This window comes from Apostichopus japonicus, chromosome 6 (genome assembly GCF_037975245.1).
Source record: "Apostichopus japonicus isolate 1M-3 chromosome 6, ASM3797524v1, whole genome shotgun sequence".
Lineage (NCBI taxonomy): Eukaryota > Metazoa > Echinodermata > Holothuroidea > Aspidochirotida > Stichopodidae > Apostichopus > Apostichopus japonicus.
This window is the reverse complement of record NC_092566.1, coordinates 9,241,686-9,266,571: the sequence shown is the minus strand read 5'-3', so window position 1 is coordinate 9,266,571 and position 24,886 is coordinate 9,241,686. Positions and strand designations below refer to the sequence as shown.

General features: G+C 38.8%; 1 protein-coding gene and 1 long non-coding RNA gene across 6 annotated transcripts in view; one reads left to right on the top strand and one right to left on the bottom strand.

Annotated features, from left to right (window-relative positions):
• Positions 1-3,864: 3,864 nt before the first annotated feature.
• LOC139968913 (pituitary homeobox 2-like) overlaps positions 3,865-24,886 on the bottom strand; it is a 57,745-nt gene continuing 36,723 nt past the window's right edge. For both annotated transcript variants that reach the window (XM_071973525.1, XM_071973526.1), the window contains 2 exons: positions 11,114-11,325; positions 3,865-6,931 (listed from right to left, as the gene is read on the bottom strand). In XM_071973525.1, coding sequence (XP_071829626.1) covers positions 6,383-6,931; positions 11,114-11,325 — 761 coding nt within the window. In that variant the 3' untranslated portion in view covers positions 3,865-6,382. The remainder of the gene's footprint in view (positions 6,932-11,113; positions 11,326-24,886) is intronic.
• Positions 13,936-23,171, top strand: LOC139968912 (uncharacterized). 4 transcript variants are annotated; one of them, XR_011793584.1, is made up of 7 exons: positions 13,936-14,634; positions 15,700-15,934; positions 16,830-16,982; positions 17,858-18,572; positions 20,080-20,314; positions 21,210-21,362; positions 22,238-23,171. It is a non-coding gene; the product is annotated as an uncharacterized lncRNA (long non-coding RNA). The 4 variants fall into 4 exon arrangements; XR_011793582.1 differs by having other exon boundaries at positions 13,941-14,192; positions 17,858-17,925; XR_011793581.1 differs by having other exon boundaries at positions 14,613-14,634; positions 17,858-17,925.

Genomic DNA, 24,886 nt, shown 5'->3' with positions numbered 1-24,886 from the left:
TAAACATCAGGGCGATGCGTTAGAGTATAGCAGGTCTATGATTATATTGGATACTTACGTGTATATGTCTTCAAACTGACTTCTTGTAAGCCAGTTGTATCCTGTTCGGGCTCTCTTAAGAGCTCCTTCAGGACAGGGATTGTGATTCAAAAAGACTAAGGTATTATATATGTATATATTTTTTAATGACAGCAAAACAACAAACAACTCACAGACTATATATATATATATCTATTATTATTATAAAGATCTGTTGAAGCCTGAAAACTCTGTCATATTCTAAAAGGCGCAGTTGCAACAAGCTGCAGGTTCATTGTTTAGAGGGGGCCAGTTTTTGTGGTAGGGCCTGACGGGAGGGGTTTGGGTGGGCAGGGGGATACAACATAAAGACCCAGGGTCATTTTTGGGCCAAAAAATATTTAGCCGGTGATATGGGGATATATGCGACAAAAAAATATATTACATACGCATTTCCATTATGTACTAAATATTAGGCAATATAAGGCAATATAGAGGAAAGCAAAAATTGAATACGGTGACATAATGATTGGCAAAAAGTCCCGATCTGAATCTCACCGTCGAACTCTGTTTGTGGGTATTGAATTTGCACAAGAGCAGAAATGTTAAAGTATATGTGACAGGTTCACGTGTCTGCAAGAAAACAATGAGTTGTTTTTTTCTTCTTTCTTTCTTTTGTTTTCAAATTAATTCACACATAAATGGGATGGTATATGCCGTATGTAAAAGAATCCTTTGGTTGCTGGTTTTCATTTGAAGGTATAAGTTCGTGGGAGATAATCTGAAAAGCTTCTTAATTTAACCAGTTCTGGATTTTTATTCACATCAGATTAAAATTTCTTTAATCTTGTCTTTGTTTTGTCCCCTGTTTTTTTCTTTTTGTTCTATTTTGCTTAAGGGTAAAGGAAGGGGGCGTAACTTGCTGTGGGTGGATCCTTGTGTAAATTGCTAAGAGGGCGTTACGTTATCTTTACATCTTTTCCCAAGGATATGTCTTGAATTCAGTCATGTTTTTCTTTTCTTTCTTGTTCCTCATAAGGAAATTGGAACGAATTTCATTTGGTATCTCTTTGTTCACTAACTCTAGTTTACCTCTGCATGGAGCTCCTATTCAAATGAATCTATTTCCAAATGGATGTCTGTACTTCCTGATGGAACTTTAGCCGCACTTTAAAGGTGATGGGTAGGCAAACGGGGGATGAAATGATTTCACGCGGTTTGCCCCACTCCTCTCCCTTTCCTCAACAAGAAATAAAAAACGAAAGCATTGATAATTTTATATCCCAAGTGAGATACGTAAACTGTGTTAGTGTTCATAGTGAGGTGCCAAATCGATGTTGCTGCTAAGTTGGGAGTGGAGGTATTCCTCTTACTCTTGACAGAGGTAAGAATGAGGTAAGAAATATCGGTGTTTTTGTTGAAAGTGAGGTACGAAATATATGTTACTGTTGATAGTGAGGTGCCAAATCGATGTTGCTGTTACATTGGTAGTTGAGAAATTCGTCTGACTCTTGACAATGAGGTAAGAATCAGAGTTATTGTTGAAAGTGAGGTACGACATTCGGTTACCGTTGATAGTGAGGTCAACGTCTGTGTTACTGTTACATTGGTAGTTGAGGAATTCGACTCAAACTTGATTGATTTGAATTGACTTGTATTCTTGCTGTTTCTGCTATCCAATGCCTGGTTTCCCATCATACAGTGTGCACCCACCCCCCCCCCCCTTGTTTCTTTGCTCATACTGTGTAGCTTAGGCATAGACGTGTTGCCTTCCGCTGAATTGAGGGTGGGGTAAGGTTCCAAACATTTATTGCCATGAAATATGACTTTAACGTATTCATGACAACTCCCTGATCCAATATTCCTCACTAACAGCTTACCTCTTCAAACTTAAAACCAAACTATAACACCCCATCATTTCTTTCTTCTCTGATACCATATTACGTCATCAGATTCTGACTACTCTGCAAAGGCCAGAAGTCTGCAGAATTGATGTAAACAAATGTAATGAAACTGGAATAGCGCCATCATTTTCCAGAAACAATTCCGTCTTGTTTTGTTTTTTATCCAGCATGACATTTTTATTAACGTTTGTTATAACAAAGACTGCAAAAGTCTCTTATTTAGTGTCTAATGAGCGATATCCTAAAAATCATCGCACCTGCATGTAGCAGCCTGGTTTGCTGTGTTTGCTTGTCGGTTAGTGGAATTGTTTGTTTACTTGTCGGTTTGTTGAATTATTTGTTTTCTTGTTTGCTTTCTGTGATTGTCTGAGTATGGGATTGTTTGTTTGCTTGTCGGTTTGTGGAATTATTTGTCTGTTTTTTTGGTTTTGTACTTTTTGCGTCACAGATGTTCAAAGTCAACAAGGAAATCAATATCACATTGTCCGCTTTTACGATGATAAGTAACGACACTGCGTCATCGAATCCGATTTTCAGACTCAAAACTTTCAATCCTTATAAAGATTTTAATACACGATAGACATGTTTCTATTGATCACATTTAGCCCATCTCACCCCCCCCCCTCATCCCCATTTCCCTTCCCATTTCCCTAGCTGGAATTCATTTTTATCTGTTGTATTTTCTTTATTCAGCATAGTACCTTTCCCACCTGATTCCAGGTATTTGGATGCATTGCGTAACTAGGCCTGTGCGGCCCGGTGCGACCTACCGTGGCCCGGTGCGGCCCGGTGCGGTCCGATGCGGCCCGGTGCTACCTCCCGTGGCCCGGTGGGACCCATTGACAAAGTGACAAGACTGAAAATAATTACCCATCCGCTAAAGCTGGTCCCCAGTCGTAGGCCAAATGGGAAGTCAAACGAAAATTCTTCCTTAACGGAGAAAACCTGAGAGTGCCTATATATACGGGGGTCTAAATATGAAAAACTTGCCCACCCAAGTCCAAACCATGGTTGGGCTTGGATGAATGTGGACTGTCCTTTGGGACCCATTGCCGCCGGGGGCCTTATTGCTCCTCCCAACGTCAATGTGGTTTACATGGTCTTCTTCAGCATATGCCATTCTCGAAGAAGGGATATGTCGAAATTACATATCCCTCCTCAAAGAAGAAACGCTAACGGAATGTCCATTCCTCACGCATGTTTATGCGCGTTCAACAGGTACAGTGATACCTAGTACTATTAGCTTGATTGTACTTTTACCATGTAATCAACACCTTCAGTCCCCATTTTACATTCAAAGAGATGTAAAAGAAAATTAGGAAATCCAATTTTTTTGAATATCTCGAGGCCATACAAAAAAGTCATTAACGTAATACCATATTGCAAGGTCGAGGCGGATATTTCAAGTTTATAAAGTTATTGTTGCACAAAACCTAACACCGTTGGAATATCCATCCATCCACTAAAGGATGTTGAACATATTTTCGAATCTCAGACGAAATCGTCCTATCGCTCTAAAAGATGAAGTTGAACTTTCCCGCCCCCTTCCCCCCTCCCCCTTCCCCCTGGGTTACATCAGTACGTTAGCAATAAAATGACGTGGTTTGCTATGGTTATATTGAGATAACTTAAATTCAAGTATACTTATTCAGCGTTTTCAGAAAGGTGTATGAAATTGGTCAAAAGATGAACATACGATGAAAACCAAGACGAAATTCCAGGAAGAAGAAGAAGATGTGGAAAAAAACCCGTATAATACTTCTGAATGGTAAATTGGGAAGGATTGAGTGGGAGGAGTCTCAGATTGATATGATTGGGGGCGCAGTGCCAAAATGTTTCCAATAAATACGTTAGGTAAATGAGGAACATGCATAACTTGACTGCTGTTTTGCTGTTTTGTTTTTCTGAAAAAAATGTATACAATAGACTCAAAATAAGGTGTTTACAAATCTCACAAATTAAATTTATTTTATTTCATTTCTTAGAAAAAGAGCTTTACGTATCGAAAACGTAGAAATATTTACAGAGTTTTCATTTTCTCAATGGTTTACTTTAAAAGTCAGTTGAATCAACTTAAAACAGTGTACAAACTGGACGAAACAGAATATCTATAAACCGGTATATATATATATATATCTATATATATATATATTATATATATATATATATATATATATATATATATATATATGTAAAGGATAAGAAAAACATGGACACCTAAAAATGAACACGGGTTTGTGCAGTGTGTCATTATCGTGAAAATAATATTAAAGGTTCGCAGTGAGGAAACTTTTTATTTTTTTGGTTCAAGAAGGATATACCTTATAGATGCAGTTGTTTCGATTAATATTTTCTCTCTTATAATATCAAATCAAACCTTTCCTGTTTATATGATTGAATTTGCGTCAAATATGATAATTAAGCCACTGGACAGATACATAGATACAATCAAATTGCCGGCTTGAAAATAGTTTTCATGAACTACTGCCTTGCAAACATTATAGCTTACATCAAAACAGATATAACATTGTACCAGTGTAACTAATGAGAAGTTACCATTATAACTCAGAGATCGTCAATGACAGTGGCTGACCTGCCTAGTCTTGAAACTCCTCAAGATTCACAAACACCAGCAAGGAAAGGAGAATATTGGGTTATATGAAATAAATATTGATAATAAACGTTGACGAATATTAGGGCTGGATTTCATTCTAGGGTTGCCTAAAATTTAGTGAAGCTAGGAGAACAATCTTGGCAGAATTGTTATTAGACAGTAGCCCAAACAGAGGAACTGACGATATTTTCAACGTTATATATATATATATAACGTTGAAAATGGGAGTGAGTTGGAACATCCAAGAAAAGAACTTCCAGCCTCTACCGGATTTCGAACCCAGGCATCTCGCTTTATTTGCGGTCACCGTAAACAACTAGGCTATAGACACTGATTGTCTGTCCATATGTTCGAAGCCAAACCCAACTCTAAACTTAGTTTTTGCTCTCTAAGGAAGTTGAATTTAACGAACGTATTCCGAACGGTTAAATTAAAAGCTTATCACTTAGAACGACTTTTCAATCTAAAAGCATCAGTGGGCATGGAACACATATTGAATTTACAAGGCAAAGAAACCGAAAAGAAAAATCAAGAGTTGTAACCAAAGGCCATTTCCAATCCTTATGCATATTTTATATATATTTTTTAAGTAACTGAATTACCGTTATTCTTGTATACGTCATTTTTCTACAGCTACGACGATCCCTCTTCTCATATGTAACTATAATTCTTCATTTCATTTATTTAATTCTTTTTGCACTGGAATTAACCAACGGAGATATTGGCGCTGTTTCTACTGTATCAATGTCCCACTGTAAATGATTGACATCGAAGATGTAACAGGCAATTAAGAGGGATGCCGCGTACAATAACATTTGTTACATCTGTAAAGATGAATCATGAGCATTTGTCGAGAAACTTTTGTCATAGTTAGTTTTCTACTTTAAGCCCACATTTTTCTCAGTTGGTTGTTGGCATTTAATTAACTAATTTGATGCTCAAATCCTAAAAATGTTCTTCATTTTTCTTTCTTGTTGAAATATATTCTTAAATATATAATAATAAAATTAAGACTTTTGTCTCGTTGGTGTTAACCACAACTTAAAACTATTTTTATGATTGCAACATTTATACCGTTAAAACCTTCAGATGGACACCCTTACCAGCACTCTTTGCTTCCCTTTCACCTCCACAACGTCCTGTTTTTTTTTTTAAATGACTGCGAAGATGCATTTACGCAGGTAAAACAGTTTCGTAAACAAATTTTCGATGTTTGATGTATCGAAATATAAATCCTTTAACTTTGTTTTTTTTTAAAGGTGCGAGTTTTTGTGACATAAAGAAAAGAAAAAAGAAGACATGAAAGCTCTTCGTCTAATTTTTTAGACAGACCTACTTCAACATCATTCTGATTGGTAGTACACTTAATCTCCTGTAGTAAGTATCTGCTTATGATGCATAAATAGACAACAGAGGCTGGTATTGCCATGTTAAGCATTATTGATCATTAAAATAGGTAAAACACTATCGCCATGGAAATCAGGGAGTTGAGAAGATATGTCAACAAGGTACCATTCCTATCATTGATTAAATGAGGGAACATTGGACACGGTTGCCATTTATGAAATAACAATACCACAGTTGCCAATCATTAAATTCGGAACGTCAGTCACCAGAGCTGTCGTTGATAAAATATACAAAAACAGTCACCATGGTTTGTCAATGATAAAACACCGGACAATGGCTTGGCTGTCACTGATGAAAATAAAAAATACGAAACGTCCTCTCTGTCATTGGTGAAAAAGGGGAACATTGACCCTGGTTTTCATTGAACATTTGAAGTGGAACTTGCCACACAAAGTAAGAAACAAAATTGTTATTGAAAGTGTCTTTGGTTCGGCTATCTCTATGTCGTTCCACCAAAGTTTGGTATTTGTCCGCCATATTGACAAGCAGATAACGGAGCAGTGTCTCTAGAAGGGTATGAGAATCCGACCATAGTTTCCGAATGATGCTTTGCCTTGAGCCTCAGTGACGCTAGACTATCTGTCGTTGGCTCCCTGTAAACGTAAGCCGTCGGTGGTGGGACTGCCGAACCATAGTGGCAAGTAGGTGGACCACTTGGAGGATTTAATCCACCTAACGGTTGAGCGGTCATGCCATTTACAGGCGTCGCCGTGGGTGAAGCTGGCGTAAATCCAGCAGACATGTTCGTCTGAGCTGGATTAAAGCACATAGCTTGACTTGCTCCTGGTAGTGACCACGCAATGCTCTTACTGCTTGATAATGGGTAAGTTGGTGGTTTAGGCCAGTTGTTGTAAGGGTAACTAGAATAGAAGCTATCGTCAATGGGTGGTACCAGTCCGTTGAACTGAGGTCCTAGGCCAGTTTTAATCTCCTGGAGCTGAGTCCTCTCTCGCTTCCTCCATTTGGCTCTTCTGTTCTTAAACCAAATCTATGGAAAAGATGAAACAAATCAGAAACATAAATATATCACTTGATTTGAAAGATTAAATTTGGTAAGGGACTTTAAGAAGGGTAATTAAGTCGCAAGATTGGATGTATAAGGTCACGCATCCGTCCGGACATTTCGTAGCCAGACCTACACATTTAACAAAGTTAAGAAATGAGGAATATTGTTTAGTTGAACATCGAGATTCATACCGATCAGGTTTTACATTTCTTGCATGATTTATGTATCATTGGTTTACAAAGATTGATAATATGAACCTCTTAATGATTTAAAAAAAGCCCATGTTGATCACTTAAGTGAAACTGCTGCCAATGTATCACCCTCATCATTTGCCAGACATGTTTTGCTATGGACGGTACCCTACATAGATCGAGAGACAGAACCTGGGCAATAGACAGGACCTAGTATCGCTTCATCCCTGCCTTTTCTATTTCAGATAGAAGCAGGTAATCGTGTAGTTGCTATACTTGCAGGCTTAAATAAGTTCAGCAATGATTGTGTACCGTCTCGGATACCGTGAGGCGACGACTGATGGCGGCCGATGCAGAAGGTGAACTTTCGCGGAATGTTGAAGTCTATGGAACTGCGGCAGATGCCTTGTTTTGAAAACAAATTTCTGGCACCTCCGTTTACCTAGCTGTTGAATGCTTGCCCTAGTTTCACACCTAAATACACCACCATTAAGTAATGAAAGTCGTTCGTTTGGCCTAGTTTTGTGTAGATCCGTCTGTCTTGTAACAACAGACGGTGTGTTCTTGATGTAACGCGCTGTTTGTCCACCGATGTTAAAATTAGGTACCTCTACAATATGTCACTTCTGGGGCGACAGAAAAATCAACTCTTTGCCCTAGTTTTTGTTGTCTTGGTAACAGATAAACGCACTCTCGAAATGACACTGTAAAGCCATCAATATATGCAATATCCGCATTTCCCAAAGACAGCTCCCTGTCATCTTCGAACACGACAAAAGAGTGAGGTATATACACCAATGTAGGCTACCCCTATTGACACATGCATGATAAAGCCTGTTATTAAGTTTGCCGAAACTGTTTCAGCCGGATAATTCTTCTGCATAGAATGTAAGAAATATGTATTTCATATAGAGCAATTAGCATGTTTTTTTTTATCTTAAGGTCTTCGTGGTGGATGTCTTATTAATTTAGGCACTACGGCCAATTATCGCTTTTCGTTAATTGAAATATTGATTACCAAGGTTATGGTGACACCTTAGAGTTATTCTTACTCTTTAGTTGAAACTGCGTTTAATTCAACAATGACTTGTTCATAATTAAATTCCCACTTTCCTTGAGACGAAAAAATATATCATTAAAATATGTGTGGGCTAAAGAGTACAGCTCTGCCTTATTACGCATATACCATAGTGAACACCATGCAACCATGTAACAACAAACAGCATGGAAACAACATTTATATACGACTTCAACTGCACAAGTCATCGACGTATATTACAGTTACAGCATGTTAGTTATGCGCTTACTTTCCGTTCAAGCTTTTCAGACATGAATAAATCCCAATAGATCGGACCACTGTGCGGTTGTTGCCCTACCAATCCAACCGACAAGTCACAACCAAGAAATCGCAGAACTGATATACACCATATTGATTGTTGTTGTTTATTCCATGCCGATTATTCAAGTTGTGCCGTTTTCTTTTGTCATTTTGTGCATCACCAATATCCTTGACGACGAGGTGGTCTCCTTTGTCCTCGATAACGCTCATCGTTATAGCCTCCTTCTGCCATTTAGTGTTTTGCCCTCCAGGCTACTTCACTTAAAGACTCTACTATATCATGTTATGGGTACAACTATCAACGGTTATATACCTCAAGATATGAGCCCCAAAAGGTATAGAGACATGAGATAACTGATGGTGTACACTTGGCAATGGTGTACTTTATACCGCCAAGAGTCGATTGTCACAGCCGAAAGAAGCCGTTGAATGATTGCCCTTATAACCGATCCAAGAAAGGCTTTTCCTGGTCTTTATATTGCCGTCATTATAGCCACTGTTGCCCTAAGGCAACCCGGCCCGTTTTGCGACCTCTTCTTGTTTGTAAATCAGGACTACTCTTGCCGCAAGGATATCTCTAGTAGGTAATCACGGGCAAAATATGTCTAAATATGCTTCTAAAAAAACACAGATTTTATGTTAAAGACAACATGGGTGTCCAACGTAGAGGCCTCATTGTATAACTTAGGTTTGGGGATGAACGATTCAAAGTGATATATCGAGACTCTGTTTGATCATAGTCTAACACTATTCGTTCGACGGTTCGTGGCTTGAAAATCATTCTGTATTCTTACAGATCAAAATAACATTTGTCCATATTATAGTTCGTAAATAATTGCTACAACAGTCCAAAACATACTTTCCTGGAGGCTGTGATTCTCCACATCATTCTCAGGCATTTGCAGACGTTGCTCAATTAGACAATAACATTTCTTAATGACAAAATAAACATGATTGCGGAAGTTTGAACAATGACCATTCTTTGAGTTTCTATCATATCTGACGGGTAGTAAATGATGACCTGGGGATGTATGATTATCATCCTTCAGTTGACGGAGGATGAATTATTATAAAATATTAATCCAACGTAGGTACGGAACATTTCCCACCTTGGATCATTAATCAGTGACAATGTTTGGTCAGTCACTTTATGTTTATATAAATATATATATAATTTATAGTAGTATTACCCTAGTCAAATGATGGCCAATGATGCTCAGAATTCAACACGCATTTTCATTTTGGTCAATATGAATTTTTCAATATATTTAGGTATATGTCTGACAATTTCGACAGGTCGTGCTCTTCCCTTGATCATAAGAAAAACTCATGACCTTTATCCAGCAAATTCCATAAGAAATAATTGATTCTCCTTCAAGTTTTGTGTTAAAGTTCCCTTCCTTCTTTACACATTTGACAAAGTTCTATAAGAAACTAATTTCACGGGGAGCCTCCTCCAAGGAGCTGTTTACTGATAGGTCACTGCAGATTGACAACGCATGTTGGTAAGGCAGTGACGACTTGAAGCAAGTATAAATCCCGGTACCGATCATTTGTGGCTGTCATCTCCGTGCTCTCGTTCTTACTAATCAAGCAAGTATTTCTGGGACTTTGCACTTTGTATGAGTTGATTCGAGATCTTGTCCGACTCTTGACGGGTGACGATTTATCCATTTCATTAGCTAAACAGCCACCAGAAGCTGCCCCAGGCTCTAGCAAAAAAACTTTTCAAAACCCCAAAACAGAGGTAGGTCCTATGTATTAGGCTAAACTTGTTTGTATGTGCCAAAAAAATGCAGATAAACGTAAGGTTCTGATGGATATCTTTCGATACCAGTTTCCACTTGTTTTTTGTCACGATTACGAACAAGATGTAGATAAGGCCAGCCATCTGCACAGTATATTTATGATTATGAAAATACCAATAAACATGGTATGAGAATCAAATTTGATATGGCATCGTTGAAGCTTTATCTCAATGAAAAACTAAGTAAAAATTTGTATGAAACCAGTCTTATACCTTGTGTCGTCTTTGAAATGATTTTCGCTTTAACAAGACGATTGTACTATAGTGCAATCCCTCGTCGCTCTCCAGATGAAATGTTATGTGTGTATATTCAGTAATAACTTACGGACAGATGGTCAGCCATTTGTGGTACGGGTTGATCAGATAGAATAGTCCCAGAACAAGATTGATGAATACTATACTCACACGGTAAGTGGTGGGATAACACAAAAAAGCTCGCCAGTCACTAAATACCGAGTTAAGGTTAAGATATTTTGTACTTATTGAGGAGTGGCTTTCTACACTATTCATAGCACACACCAGTTGGTGACTTGTGTCTGTGCCAAATCAAGTAATACGGCCTACAGATATAGGCTATAATTGTTTTATGTTTCTGCCAGGGGCTATGTATGGTTTTCGTTTTGGACCAAATCAAAGAATAGCTAGTTGCATATGGGTTTTTTTTTGTGACTGACCCCTTCAATGGCATCAGTTTCCTTCTCCCATCCAACATCCCCTATCACGATCCCCTAATACTGCTCAGTATACCCACATAAATGCCGATCATCCAATCCTCCTCTACGGAACTTTAAACTGATCTGAAAGAGCAAAACAAAATGTTTGCGTACCCTAACTCTTGGTTCGGATAAGTTACACCAAGCCGAGATTTCTTCTCGAGTCGCCATATCTGGATATCTATTTCTCGCAAAACTAGCCTCTAGTTCCTGTAACTGTTGACTAGTGAAGTGCGTCCTCTGTCTTCGTACCCTCCTCTTCTTTCCATCTTGTGTATCCACACCATCTCCCTTAGCGTCTATACTATTGCTAGAATCATCTTTGTCTATAAAGAAAAAGAAGCAATTTATTGATATGAATTGGTGTTATAAGGAAGACAATAACAAAAATAATAAACATCAATTAAACAAAACAAAAAAAATCCGACAACAACAACAGCTAAACTATAAAAAAAAATCTTTAGAAGATATATTAAAATTTCTTTTTGTTTTAACTTTACGGCATTTACATAACGCACGTATTTGAGCAATTTAATTAAAACATGAACAGTAATCTTTGATGAACAGCTATTATAATGTTCCAAGAACATTTTGGGGTATGAAATTTGACTAATGATTATCTGTAAGAGCTAAGCTAGTTATTCCTTTGATAACATGTTTTGATAAAACTAAATCATGAATGGAACATTAACTGGAATTTTTTTTTTGTATACATATATATATATATAGGTATGTGTATATGCATTCGATAAATTATATCAAACGATAATATGTAGCAAGAGTGTTTCCAATATTTGGTGAAATACCGTTGTGTTATAATAAGCTGGTATAATTAAAACCATAAAGTTTCATAAACTGAAACTTGTACGTGACGTCACTGAGACGTACACCAGACAGGATGTGAATCATTTATGGCGAACACTGGTCTATTTCTATCTTTATTCTGCCGGTGTACCTGGACGTTATTAAGTCTTGTGGCTATAAATCCGGCGTGTCATCAACTCTAAGGAGATATTTTAGCAATAACACAGGACAGTAACACGACGTTCTCTCTTCACTTTTTAAATTATATTGGCGTGCTTATAACCATATGTTTATCTATGAATATGCAGATAAGACCGCGCCCTTTATAAATCAGTCATATATATCAATGCTCAAGCTACTCTTTTCGCCCCTTTTTATAGTTTCTATATACTAGTATGAATATTAATTTTCTGCCTGTCTGATGGACTATTTATATATCCTCGGTTAAATACGTGAGTAATTAGATTTCTCTTGTAGAACACTTATAGAGATCACTATCAACCAAGGGCTGATGAGCTCAGGTTTTGCTCAGAGAACAGGATTTATTATCCTGAAATCACTGGCTCGAATCCCGTTCAAAAGTGTAGTATTTGTCTATAATTCCATTCTGTATGATTTTTGTCATTGGTTTACTGACATCTATTAATATGACAAACCAAATAAATAACTGGCAAGGGAGGGAATACTCCCCCACTCACCCTCATTCTCTTCCTCATCCGCTCCTCTCCTCCCCTCTGCCAGCCTCTCCTCCCCTCTCCTCCTCCCCTCCTCTCCCCTCTCTTCCCCTCTCTTCCCCTCTCTTGCCCTCTCTTGCCCTCTCCACCCCTCTCTTCCCCTCTCCACCCCTCTCTTCCCCCTCTCCACCCCTCTCTTCCCCTTTCTTCCCCTCTCTTCCCCCTTTCTTCCCCTTTCTTCCCCTTTCTTCCCCTCTCTTCCCCTCTCTTCCCCTCTCTTCCCCTCTCTTCCCCTCTCTTCTCCTCTCTTCCCCTCTCCTCCCCCTCCTCCCTCTCCTCTCCTCTCCTCCACTCTCCTCTCCTCCCCTAATGGCATCAACATATGTATTTTTAACGTTATTATTCACGTATTGTCTTGTACAATTTCCCTACGATTGTCCACAGAAATATTTGCTACAACTTTGAACCAGTAGGTTTCGAAACATATCAATCTGTTCTCCTTTTATATGCTTATAGATGTTACGGACGATAAACATCGTACATAATTAAAAAACATGTATCGGAGATGCTTAGAGATTTGGTCAAATCTAGGCATACATTAACACACATCAGTCCACAAAATCCATCTAAGTGAGAATCTAATTGAGAAATCTCACGATTAACAAAAAAGAAGAATAAATAAATAAATAAAGGGAAATCGAGGTCACGTGACTTTTAAGCACATAGCAGGCAAAACAACATGACTCCATTTGAAACATTTCGTTTACATTTCATTTAACTATAAATAAAATATAACCGAAAACTATATTCGCCTGTTACCAAGAAGAAGAAGTAATAATAACGACGAAAAATTATATTCGTCAAGGCAAGCTATGGAGTCAAAAACTTTACATTTCTAAATTGGGTCATAATTAAGGTATATTGAGCTATAATATTTGGGTCAAGCTAGTTATGCGGAAACATAATAGGTCAACAAATGGGGCAGAATACCACAATAAGTTCCTTCACATGTAGAACAATACATAATAAACAACGCCTTAAAAGATAAAGGGTCACGTGATTCGTCTCTCCGTTTTTTGCGGGGTATATGACCATTTAGAAGTTCATTTATATCATCTACAGGGTATCATTTTACATTTTCCTTATAAAGAATTTTTTTGACATTTTTTATTGTTGTAGAGTTTAACACTTTTTTTCATCTTTTAATAATGCAAATCTGACAACCTCATTTGAAATAGAACAAATATACCATAGAATACGACGGCTTTAAATAAGCATAAAAAAATCCACGGGTGAATAATATGTTTACCTCCCTGATTTGAGTTGAGATTTCACTCCTATATGCATGGAATACCACTGTATTACACAACATGGGGAGGGGAAACCCGTCGGGTAAGAATAAATACATATACTTTAGATACGGAGCGGACGTCAGTATTGGTCATCGTACACAAACCTTTAAGGTGGCATACTCCTATTAGCGTCTATATCAATCCGCGGCAAATGTTCTCCTTCAGGAAAAGTGCCAATTAGGAGCAGGAGAACAACTTTTTTGCTATGTTATCAATTAGGATGAGCTTTTTTGTGGCTTGGATGTTAAAGAGCATGAACAGAAGCACATGTGGTTAAAAAATTGGGTAAAATTGAGGCTATTTTAGACCAGTTTAGCCCTCTCAGGAGCAGCGGACGAAGATTGTTTACGGCCGAGTGAAGAGGTTTGTTTACAAGTGATGAAAAGTTCCGGCTCTCGTAGCAAAAAATTTTCACGGTCATGGTATGGAAAATTGATGGTGCCATGAAAGGCCAACTTGTCAGCTATCCAGTGATGGGTAGCGCTTAGCAAGTGAAAACTTCTATCTAGGCTTAGAAAAGGCATTACTTTTGTGATTTAGTGTGTAAGTCAATGGGGATTTTAATGGGCGTATGCTACCTTAAGCAAAAATGTGAAAATTGCTGTTTTAGACTCTATGAGCGTTAATTATAGCTGTAGGTGTCATATATGATGTGTAACAATGAAATACGACAAAACGTCTAAAAATTTTACGCTTGTGCGATTTCGGGGTCAAATTTTGCGGAATGTCATCAAAATGTCGAAAAATGGCATGAAATTGCCGAGGAAAAAATAAATTGGTGCATTGTGTGCTCCAAAATGCACTGGTGAGTAATGGTTGGACTTGAAGAACATCTGCATGGCTTGTATAGGCCACAGTACCAGCTGTGTATGATGTTTTGAGCTGTCTGCTACTGAGATGTGTATAGTACTATTGAAAGTAAAGGCTGGTAGAAGGAGCAACTAATTTCGATGTTAGGCTGTAGAGAACAACTAAAACCTGACGGACTGAAGTTGTACATATTGTGAGTAGCATATACTTTTATACAGTGTAAAAACAAGCGACATTCAGAATTTATATATACATTAGTATTAGATGTGACTACTGCACTGTGCATAGGCTGCATTGAGGTTAAACATAGGCCCTGTATACAGTACTGGCAATCTCCAAACTTCTCTACAATGTCAGACCAAGATTGGATGGCATGGGCTGATGGCATTACTGAAAAGATGGCCAAACATACAGCAAGTGGCACAAGGGGATGCAGAATGTGGACAGGTGCCTACACCACCAGTAAGCCAGGGGCCCCAGCATATGGCATTATCCGCACAATGCTACCCCTGGCAGCTAAGAGAAGAGCCATCAGAGTCCACATTCTGGCATATGCTCTTCAGAATATTTTGCAGAGAAAACTTGTTATAACTAGTCCTAGTAGTAGATCATTTGACATCTCCCACATTTGCCACAATAGCCTATGTGTGGAGGTGTCACACCTCTCTGCAGAATCCCGCAGTATCAACAACAGCAGAAGGTCCTGCAAGTTTGATGGTGCTTGCCAGGGTCATGGTCATTACCCTGATTGCTTAGGGTTCCCTGAGTGAATGAGTGAGTGAGTGAGTGAGTGATAGATACTGTTTTGGATTATCACTTGCTTTGATGATAACTTGCATCACTGATAATTATTTTCATCATCATCAGTGTCACATCCCCCCTTAGAGTAACTGTGGTCATGTATCAGTTGATCTCTTTTATAACAACTGTGCTGGTTTATGTATTTGATTCTGCCATGTATCTTGTACTTTCTCTCTCTTAGTTGTGCTCTCCTCCTTCGGTAGGCTCTGCCTCTCTTGCGTAATTTATCATATTCTTGTTTTCTCTGCATATGTTTCAGAGTCTGGATACATGGACTATTTGAGCTTAACCTTAACCCAGCAGCTTCCATCTTACTGGCTATGGACTCACCAGGCCCATTATTGGTGATGTGTATGGCACTGTGGTCCCTGTACTGACTGTTACGTGCAAATGTGGTGCTATGTTTTGGATTCGTCACCTTGAAAGCGTTATTGACTGCTTCTGCTTTTTGAGTGGAAGTCTCAAAACGAGTGGACCATAATCGTTTGTAGCAGGTGCGTTTTTTAAGTAATTCGATAAGTTTTGCATTGTCACTGTTTGATATTATCAGAGAACCCTTTGCAGCATTTGGCATAAATGGAAATTTGTAGCATCTGCCCCTCTTACATACAAATGACTGCTTTGGGCAATCTGAATGATCTCCACTGTAGCACTTAGTAAGGCAGTCCATACATGTTGACAAAGCTTTTGCAACTTTGCAGTGGTCATATTTGTGCACTTTCCTGCAAGCAGTCACCTCTGCCTGTACACGGTAGGTCAAGTCCTCAGCAAATCGCTTTTGTATCAACCGCTTCTTCGTCACAGTCTTTGCAGGAAACATGTCAGAGGAGAATTCTGCTCCAGTGAGTGCTCTGCGCAGAGATCTGTTTAGATGCACCTGGTCTAAAAGGTTCTCTGTTTTAGACTGCATAGCCTCAGACATGATACTATTAAACCCTTTACATGCCTTGCCATCAGCATCAGTTGTGAGGAACTTGACCTTTACTGGGTTTTTACCTGCTAGTAATTTTGAAGCACAAATCTTTCCACCATTCTGTTCATCTCCAATATTGGCATCTTGCCTTAAATTTGCAGAGCAGCCCTTATGGCCTGGACATTGTACCTTGTGACCCCTTCTTCTTTTCATTTCTCCCATTAGGCACAACTTGTTACTGTGATGGTAACCAATAACAAACTTGTCCATGGTGACATTCTCTACAATGACATCTCTGCATTGGCTTGCAGGAGCAAATGGAGTCTTACTTCTTGAATTACGCAGAGGGTTATTATACTGCCGATCATATTCTGCAAAAATGGGAGAATCTCTTGAGAGGCCACGCAGTTGCAGTGTCTCCTTTATTATACCCCTCTTTTCAGCCATATCATTTTCATTAATTTCTTTCATTACAGGTCCAAACTGGTTGGCTGACTTTTGCAGTGTACTGACAGCAGGACTGGGAAGAGAGATGCTGCTGAGCAATCTACGAGCTGCTGTTGAACTGATGGAAGTCTGATGCAAGCCTAACTGCAATGCAATGTTTAGCTCTGAGGGATTCCTGCCAGGTTTGTTACTTTGGTTTAAAACTTTATAGAGGGGCAAGAGCTCACTTCTGTAGTTACAGAGAGTACATCCAAACACAACCTTTGAGCCAAGTCCCACAAATTCCTCCATATCAGAAACAGATATGAGGAGCCCTGCACATCCATTGCTTGCCTCCCTGTGAGCCATCATAGCACTATGATAGGCTCTTACTGTGACTTGCAAATTCACTACCCTGTTGCCTGTAGATTCTGCAACACTAGCAGGAGCCATGTTATTAAGCTGGCCAACATGGTGCTTAGTAGGCCTTAGTAACATTGTTTGTTGGGACTGAGATGAAAATATCTCAGGTCCTTTGACAGGAGAGTTAACTACCCTCTCATACTCTTCCTTGCTGAGCCTTTTATATGCAGGTTTGCAAGAGGACATAGTTGCCACACCTGTATCAGAAGGGCTAGGCATATCACCAGTGCAATTGGCATCAGTTTCATCAGCTGTACAAGCTGTAAAACCGAACCTGTTACCTGTTTTAAAGGTAGTTGCACGCCTACGATACATGCCTTTCCTTCTACCCATTCTTTTAAATAGTATTTCCTATGTTATCCTTTAAAAATAAATAGTTTCCAGTGGCTAATTCACTAGTTTTGTTTGTTAGCAATTATTGAAAGTCTAAGCAGTTGAAAAGCTGTGCATAGACTGATATCTGACAAGATTTACACTGAGAAACTAGTCAATATGATCGACTACAACGATTTGGGAACGCTGTTTGAACAGCGCCCTCACTTCAGATCTGAGCACAGCACACTGTTTTACTGAGCTTTTTTGGCCCCAAAATCTGCTAAAATTCCTTTTAAAAATAGTGCCAAAGTAACAAGTACATTTTTCTCTTTCAACTCAGGGCCACAGCTATGTTCTAAAGTTTACTGGATGCTGGGATTGATGAAGATTTCAGAGGGAAGAAGAGAGGTTGGAAAGCAAAGTTTTGTCAAGTTTCCTGTCCCACAGGAACATTTCTCCCGCCTGGCGGGTTAAGTAGCACCAAACTGAGTTACTGTGCTTAAAACACATTCTATAAACCATAAAGCACCTTAGACATGCAGTACACAACATTCATGCTTATGGTTGGCTTTTTATAACACCAGGGAACATGCTAACCAGTGGAGACTTGCTTCTTTAATATTCAGTATTGCACTGTGCATTTGGCCTGTACAATTTGTATGAGGCACAATATGAAGAGACACCAAATAGACAGATATAGAAACAAATTGTCAAAGTTATGTATTTTCTGGTTTTCAAGACTTCTCAAACTGTCATAAAAAGAGGTTTAAAGTATAGTTTAAAAATTTCAACTTTCACTTAAGGTGGCATACTCCTATTAGCGTCTATATCAATCCGCGGCAAATGTTCTCCTTCAGGAAAAGTGCCAATTAGGAGCAGGAGAACAACTTTTTTGCTATGTTATCAATTAGGATGAGCTTTTTTGTGGCTTGGATGTTAAAGAGCATGAACAGAAGCACATGTGGTTAAAAAATTGGGTAAAATTGAGGCTATTTTAGACCAGTTTAGCCCTCTCAGGAGCAGCGGACGAAGATTGTTTACGGCCGAGTGAAGAGGTTTGTTTACAAGTGATGAAAAGTTCCGGCTCTCGTAGCAAAAAATTTTCACGGTCATGGTATGGAAAATTGATGGTGCCATGAAAGGCCAACTTGTCAGCTATCCAGTGATGGGTAGCGCTTAGCAAGTGAAAACTTCTATCTAGGCTTAGAAAAGGCATTACTTTTGTGATTTAGTGTGTAAGTCAATGGGGATTTTAATGGGCGTATGCTACCTTAAGCAAAAATGTGAAAATTGCTGTTTTAGACTCTATGAGCGTTAATTATAGCTGTAGGTGTCATATATGATGTGTAACAATGAAATACGACAAAACGTCTAAAAATTTTACGCTTGTGCGATTTCGGGGTCAAATTTTGCGGAATGTCATCAAAATGTCGAAAAATGGCATGAAATTGCCGAGGAAAAAATAAATTGGTGCATTGTGTGCTCCAAAATGCACTGGTGAGTAATGGTTGGACTTGAAGAACATCTGCATGGCTTGTATAGGCCACAGTACCAGCTGTGTATGATGTTTTGAGCTGTCTGCTACTGAGATGTGTATAGTACTATTGAAAGTAAAGGCTGGTAGAAGGAGCAACTAATTTCGATGTTAGGCTGTAGAGAACAACTAAAACCTGACGGACTGAAGTTGTACATATTGTGAGTAGCATATACTTTTATACAGTGTAAAAACAAGCGACATTCAGAATTTATATATACATTAGTATTAGATGTGACTACTGCACTGTGCATAGGCTGCATTGAGGTTAAACATAGGCCCTGTATACAGTACTGGCAATCTCCAAACTTCTCTACAATGTCAGACCAAGATTGGATGGCATGGGCTGATGGCATTACTGAAAAGATGGCCAAACATACAGCAAGTGGCACAAGGGGATGCAGAATGTGGACAGGTGCCTACACCACCAGTAAGCCAGGGGCCCCAGCATATGGCATTATCCGCACAATGCTACCCCTGGCAGCTAAGAGAAGAGCCATCAGAGTCCACATTCTGGCATATGCTCTTCAGAATATTTTGCAGAGAAAACTTGTTATAACTAGTCCTAGTAGTAGATCATTTGACATCTCCCACATTTGCCACAATAGCCTATGTGTGGAGGTGTCACACCTCTCTGCAGAATCCCGCAGTATCAACAACAGCAGAAGGTCCTGCAAGTTTGATGGTGCTTGCCAGGGTCATGGTCATTACCCTGATTGCTTAGGGTTCCCTGAGTGAATGAGTGAGTGAGTGAGTGAGTGATAGATACTGTTTTGGATTATCACTTGCTTTGATGATAACTTGCATCACTGATAATTATTTTCATCATCATCAGTGTCACATCCCCCCTTAGAGTAACTGTGGTCATGTATCAGTTGATCTCTTTTATAACAACTGTGCTGGTTTATGTATTTGATTCTGCCATGTATCTTGTACTTTCTCTCTCTTAGTTGTGCTCTCCTCCTTCGGTAGGCTCTGCCTCTCTTGCGTAATTTATCATATTCTTGTTTTCTCTGCATATGTTTCAGAGTCTGGATACATGGACTATTTGAGCTTAACCTTAACCCAGCAGCTTCCATCTTACTGGCTATGGACTCACCAGGCCCATTATTGGTGATGTGTATGGCACTGTGGTCCCTGTACTGACTGTTACGTGCAAATGTGGTGCTATGTTTTGGATTCGTCACCTTGAAAGCGTTATTGACTGCTTCTGCTTTTTGAGTGGAAGTCTCAAAACGAGTGGACCATAATCGTTTGTAGCAGGTGCGTTTTTTAAGTAATTCGATAAGTTTTGCATTGTCACTGTTTGATATTATCAGAGAACCCTTTGCAGCATTTGGCATAAATGGAAATTTGTAGCATCTGCCCCTCTTACATACAAATGACTGCTTTGGGCAATCTGAATGATCTCCACTGTAGCACTTAGTAAGGCAGTCCATACATGTTGACAAAGCTTTTGCAACTTTGCAGTGGTCATATTTGTGCACTTTCCTGCAAGCAGTCACCTCTGCCTGTACACGGTAGGTCAAGTCCTCAGCAAATCGCTTTTGTATCAACCGCTTCTTCGTCACAGTCTTTGCAGGAAACATGTCAGAGGAGAATTCTGCTCCAGTGAGTGCTCTGCGCAGAGATCTGTTTAGATGCACCTGGTCTAAAAGGTTCTCTGTTTTAGACTGCATAGCCTCAGACATGATACTATTAAACCCTTTACATGCCTTGCCATCAGCATCAGTTGTGAGGAACTTGACCTTTACTGGGTTTTTACCTGCTAGTAATTTTGAAGCACAAATCTTTCCACCATTCTGTTCATCTCCAATATTGGCATCTTGCCTTAAATTTGCAGAGCAGCCCTTATGGCCTGGACATTGTACCTTGTGACCCCTTCTTCTTTTCATTTCTCCCATTAGGCACAACTTGTTACTGTGATGGTAACCAATAACAAACTTGTCCATGGTGACATTCTCTACAATGACATCTCTGCATTGGCTTGCAGGAGCAAATGGAGTCTTACTTCTTGAATTACGCAGAGGGTTATTATACTGCCGATCATATTCTGCAAAAATGGGAGAATCTCTTGAGAGGCCACGCAGTTGCAGTGTCTCCTTTATTATACCCCTCTTTTCAGCCATATCATTTTCATTAATTTCTTTCATTACAGGTCCAAACTGGTTGGCTGACTTTTGCAGTGTACTGACAGCAGGACTGGGAAGAGAGATGCTGCTGAGCAATCTACGAGCTGCTGTTGAACTGATGGAAGTCTGATGCAAGCCTAACTGCAATGCAATGTTTAGCTCTGAGGGATTCCTGCCAGGTTTGTTACTTTGGTTTAAAACTTTATAGAGGGGCAAGAGCTCACTTCTGTAGTTACAGAGAGTACATCCAAACACAACCTTTGAGCCAAGTCCCACAAATTCCTCCATATCAGAAACAGATATGAGGAGCCCTGCACATCCATTGCTTGCCTCCCTGTGAGCCATCATAGCACTATGATAGGCTCTTACTGTGACTTGCAAATTCACTACCCTGTTGCCTGTAGATTCTGCAACACTAGCAGGAGCCATGTTATTAAGCTGGCCAACATGGTGCTTAGTAGGCCTTAGTAACATTGTTTGTTGGGACTGAGATGAAAATATCTCAGGTCCTTTGACAGGAGAGTTAACTACCCTCTCATACTCTTCCTTGCTGAGCCTTTTATATGCAGGTTTGCAAGAGGACATAGTTGCCACACCTGTATCAGAAGGGCTAGGCATATCACCAGTGCAATTGGCATCAGTTTCATCAGCTGTACAAGCTGTAAAACCGAACCTGTTACCTGTTTTAAAGGTAGTTGCACGCCTACGATACATGCCTTTCCTTCTACCCATTCTTTTAAATAGTATTTCCTATGTTATCCTTTAAAAATAAATAGTTTCCAGTGGCTAATTCACTAGTTTTGTTTGTTAGCAATTATTGAAAGTCTAAGCAGTTGAAAAGCTGTGCATAGACTGATATCTGACAAGATTTACACTGAGAAACTAGTCAATATGATCGACTACAACGATTTGGGAACGCTGTTTGAACAGCGCCCTCACTTCAGATCTGAGCACAGCACACTGTTTTACTGAGCTTTTTTGGCCCCAAAATCTGCTAAAATTCCTTTTAAAAATAGTGCCAAAGTAACAAGTACATTTTTCTCTTTCAACTCAGGGCCACAGCTATGTTCTAAAGTTTACTGGATGCTGGGATTGATGAAGATTTCAGAGGGAAGAAGAGAGGTTGGAAAGCAAAGTTTTGTCAAGTTTCCTGTCCCACAGGAACATTTCTCCCGCCTGGCGGGTTAAGTAGCACCAAACTGAGTTACTGTGCTTAAAACACATTCTATAAACCATAAAGCACCTTAGACATGCAGTACACAACATTCATGCTTATGGTTGGCTTTTTATAACACCAGGGAACATGCTAACCAGTGGAGACTTGCTTCTTTAATATTCAGTATTGCACTGTGCATTTGGCCTGTACAATTTGTATGAGGCACAATATGAAGAGACACCAAATAGACAGATATAGAAACAAATTGTCAAAGTTATGTATTTTCTGGTTTTCAAGACTTCTCAAACTGTCATAAAAAGAGGTTTAAAGTATAGTTTAAAAATTTCAACTTTCACTTAAGGTGGCATACTCCTATTAGCGTCTATATCAATCCGCGGCAAATGTTCTCCTTCAGGAAAAGTGCCAATTAGGAGCAGGAGAACAACTTTTTTGCTATGTTATCAATTAGGATGAGCTTTTTTGTGGCTTGGATGTTAAAGAGCATGAACAGAAGCACATGTGGTTAAAAAATTGGGTAAAATTGAGGCTATTTTAGACCAGTTTAGCCCTCTCAGGAGCAGCGGACGAAGATTGTTTACGGCCGAGTGAAGAGGTTTGTTTACAAGTGATGAAAAGTTCCGGCTCTCGTAGCAAAAAATTTTCACGGTCATGGTATGGAAAATTGATGGTGCCATGAAAGGCCAACTTGTCAGCTATCCAGTGATGGGTAGCGCTTAGCAAGTGAAAACTTCTATCTAGGCTTAGAAAAGGCATTACTTTTGTGATTTAGTGTGTAAGTCAATGGGGATTTTAATGGGCGTATGCTACCATAAACACGCCTCTGCAGTTTTTTACCTGTTTGTAACTCTCTATATACACCAGTGTAATTAGGTCACGGATCGCTAGGTTATCGCGGATATGATTGGGGGGTATTTTGACCGAGTTAACTAGCCTACGCCACCGGCCATGTTAAGTGATGTAGAACGTTGATAAAGGAAAGTAAGAGAGATGGGAAGGAGCGACGAAAAAAATAATGCTTGAAATTATAGAAGACAATTTAACAATAACTCGGTTACTCCTGTAGAGTATAGTGTGTGTGTGTTTGTATCTTTTTATGCATAATAATTTGAATGTATTTAGAGTACGTTTTGAGCTAACAAAACTATACGTGAGAGTATAATTGTTTGTGATTGATCCCCAAGTTTCAAACATTTTGTGTTTTTTACTGAGAATTGCATAAATATGAAATCTTGATTAAGACGTAAAGACCCATTTTATTTTTTTATCATTTTGTTAATAAAAAGCAGGAATTTAATTTAAGGGTTTAAAAATTTGATTCCATTCTATCCAAATTTTCACCATAATTTAGAATGATACGAATGTTATTTTTTCGACTGCTTGTAAAGTTTGACATTTTAATTTTCCTGTGGTTTTCTGTTTATTTCATACCAATACTGGGTACAAAATTGCAAATACACAGCTAACCAACATTGGTTCAAACTATTCCCAATTCATTTTCAAAGTGTATTACCTTTTGAATATTTTGTGTATAATATCTTCTTTTTTTCTCTCTTTTGCAAATCTCTAAATTTGGCTTGCACGATTTTACCAACAATTTGAATGGATACATTTATATCTAGCTTTGGTTACTAAAAACTTAAGAATGAAATAAAAGTAAAATGATTTTAGCAAAGAGTACACAAATATACGCAGACTGTTTTTTTTTTAAACTTATTGATAATTATTATTTGCCTAAATCGTTTCAGTTTTTTCATTTATATAAATTTTTCCGTCTGTATCGCAAATATTTGAGACATGAATTCTGAAATGATGACTTGTAGATGTTGAAATAAGGATCTACTTTGCCTGAACACTTTAAAGAGAAAGTGAGGCAAATATTTCGACCTTACTCTCTTTGCGTATATATTATGTATCCAACAAACATTTGGGTAAACGTATGCTCTAAAACAATTACAATTACGACCGTTTAATTAATTTAATTGCCAAACAGTAATTGGATTGATCAAGGTTGTCTGCATGTTACCTGTTTAGGCCAAACCCTCTGCCCAACGTTGGTTGGATAAGTACGTACCCAGTGTTGGGTTAAATATTTGCCTACATTTTTCTTTTTTTAGATTTAAGTATATTTTACTCAGCAAAGGATGCTTAGTTCCCAGATTATGCCCGGGTGGTGTTGAGAGTGTGTGAGAGGTGGGGATCGGGGTGCGTTTGTACCTCGGGGTGCAGCCGCACGATTGACATGCTGTTTTGCTATATGAATTATAAAATATGGATCTTATATACAGTATGCATAGGCTGTATATATATATTAGCATTCCGTCTCACAAAGAACGCTTTGCTGTCCATCCATCCTTGCAAATATGCCTCCTCTTTCAAATACATATGAGAGTCATTTATTTTGACAAAGGTGCATTTTTCAACACCTCCGTTTCGACCTTTGGTCACATTGGCCGACTTATAAAGGATTTCAGGAAAATTTCGGGAAAAAAAAGTAAAAGAGAAAAGTAGGTCTAGTTTATGTGATAT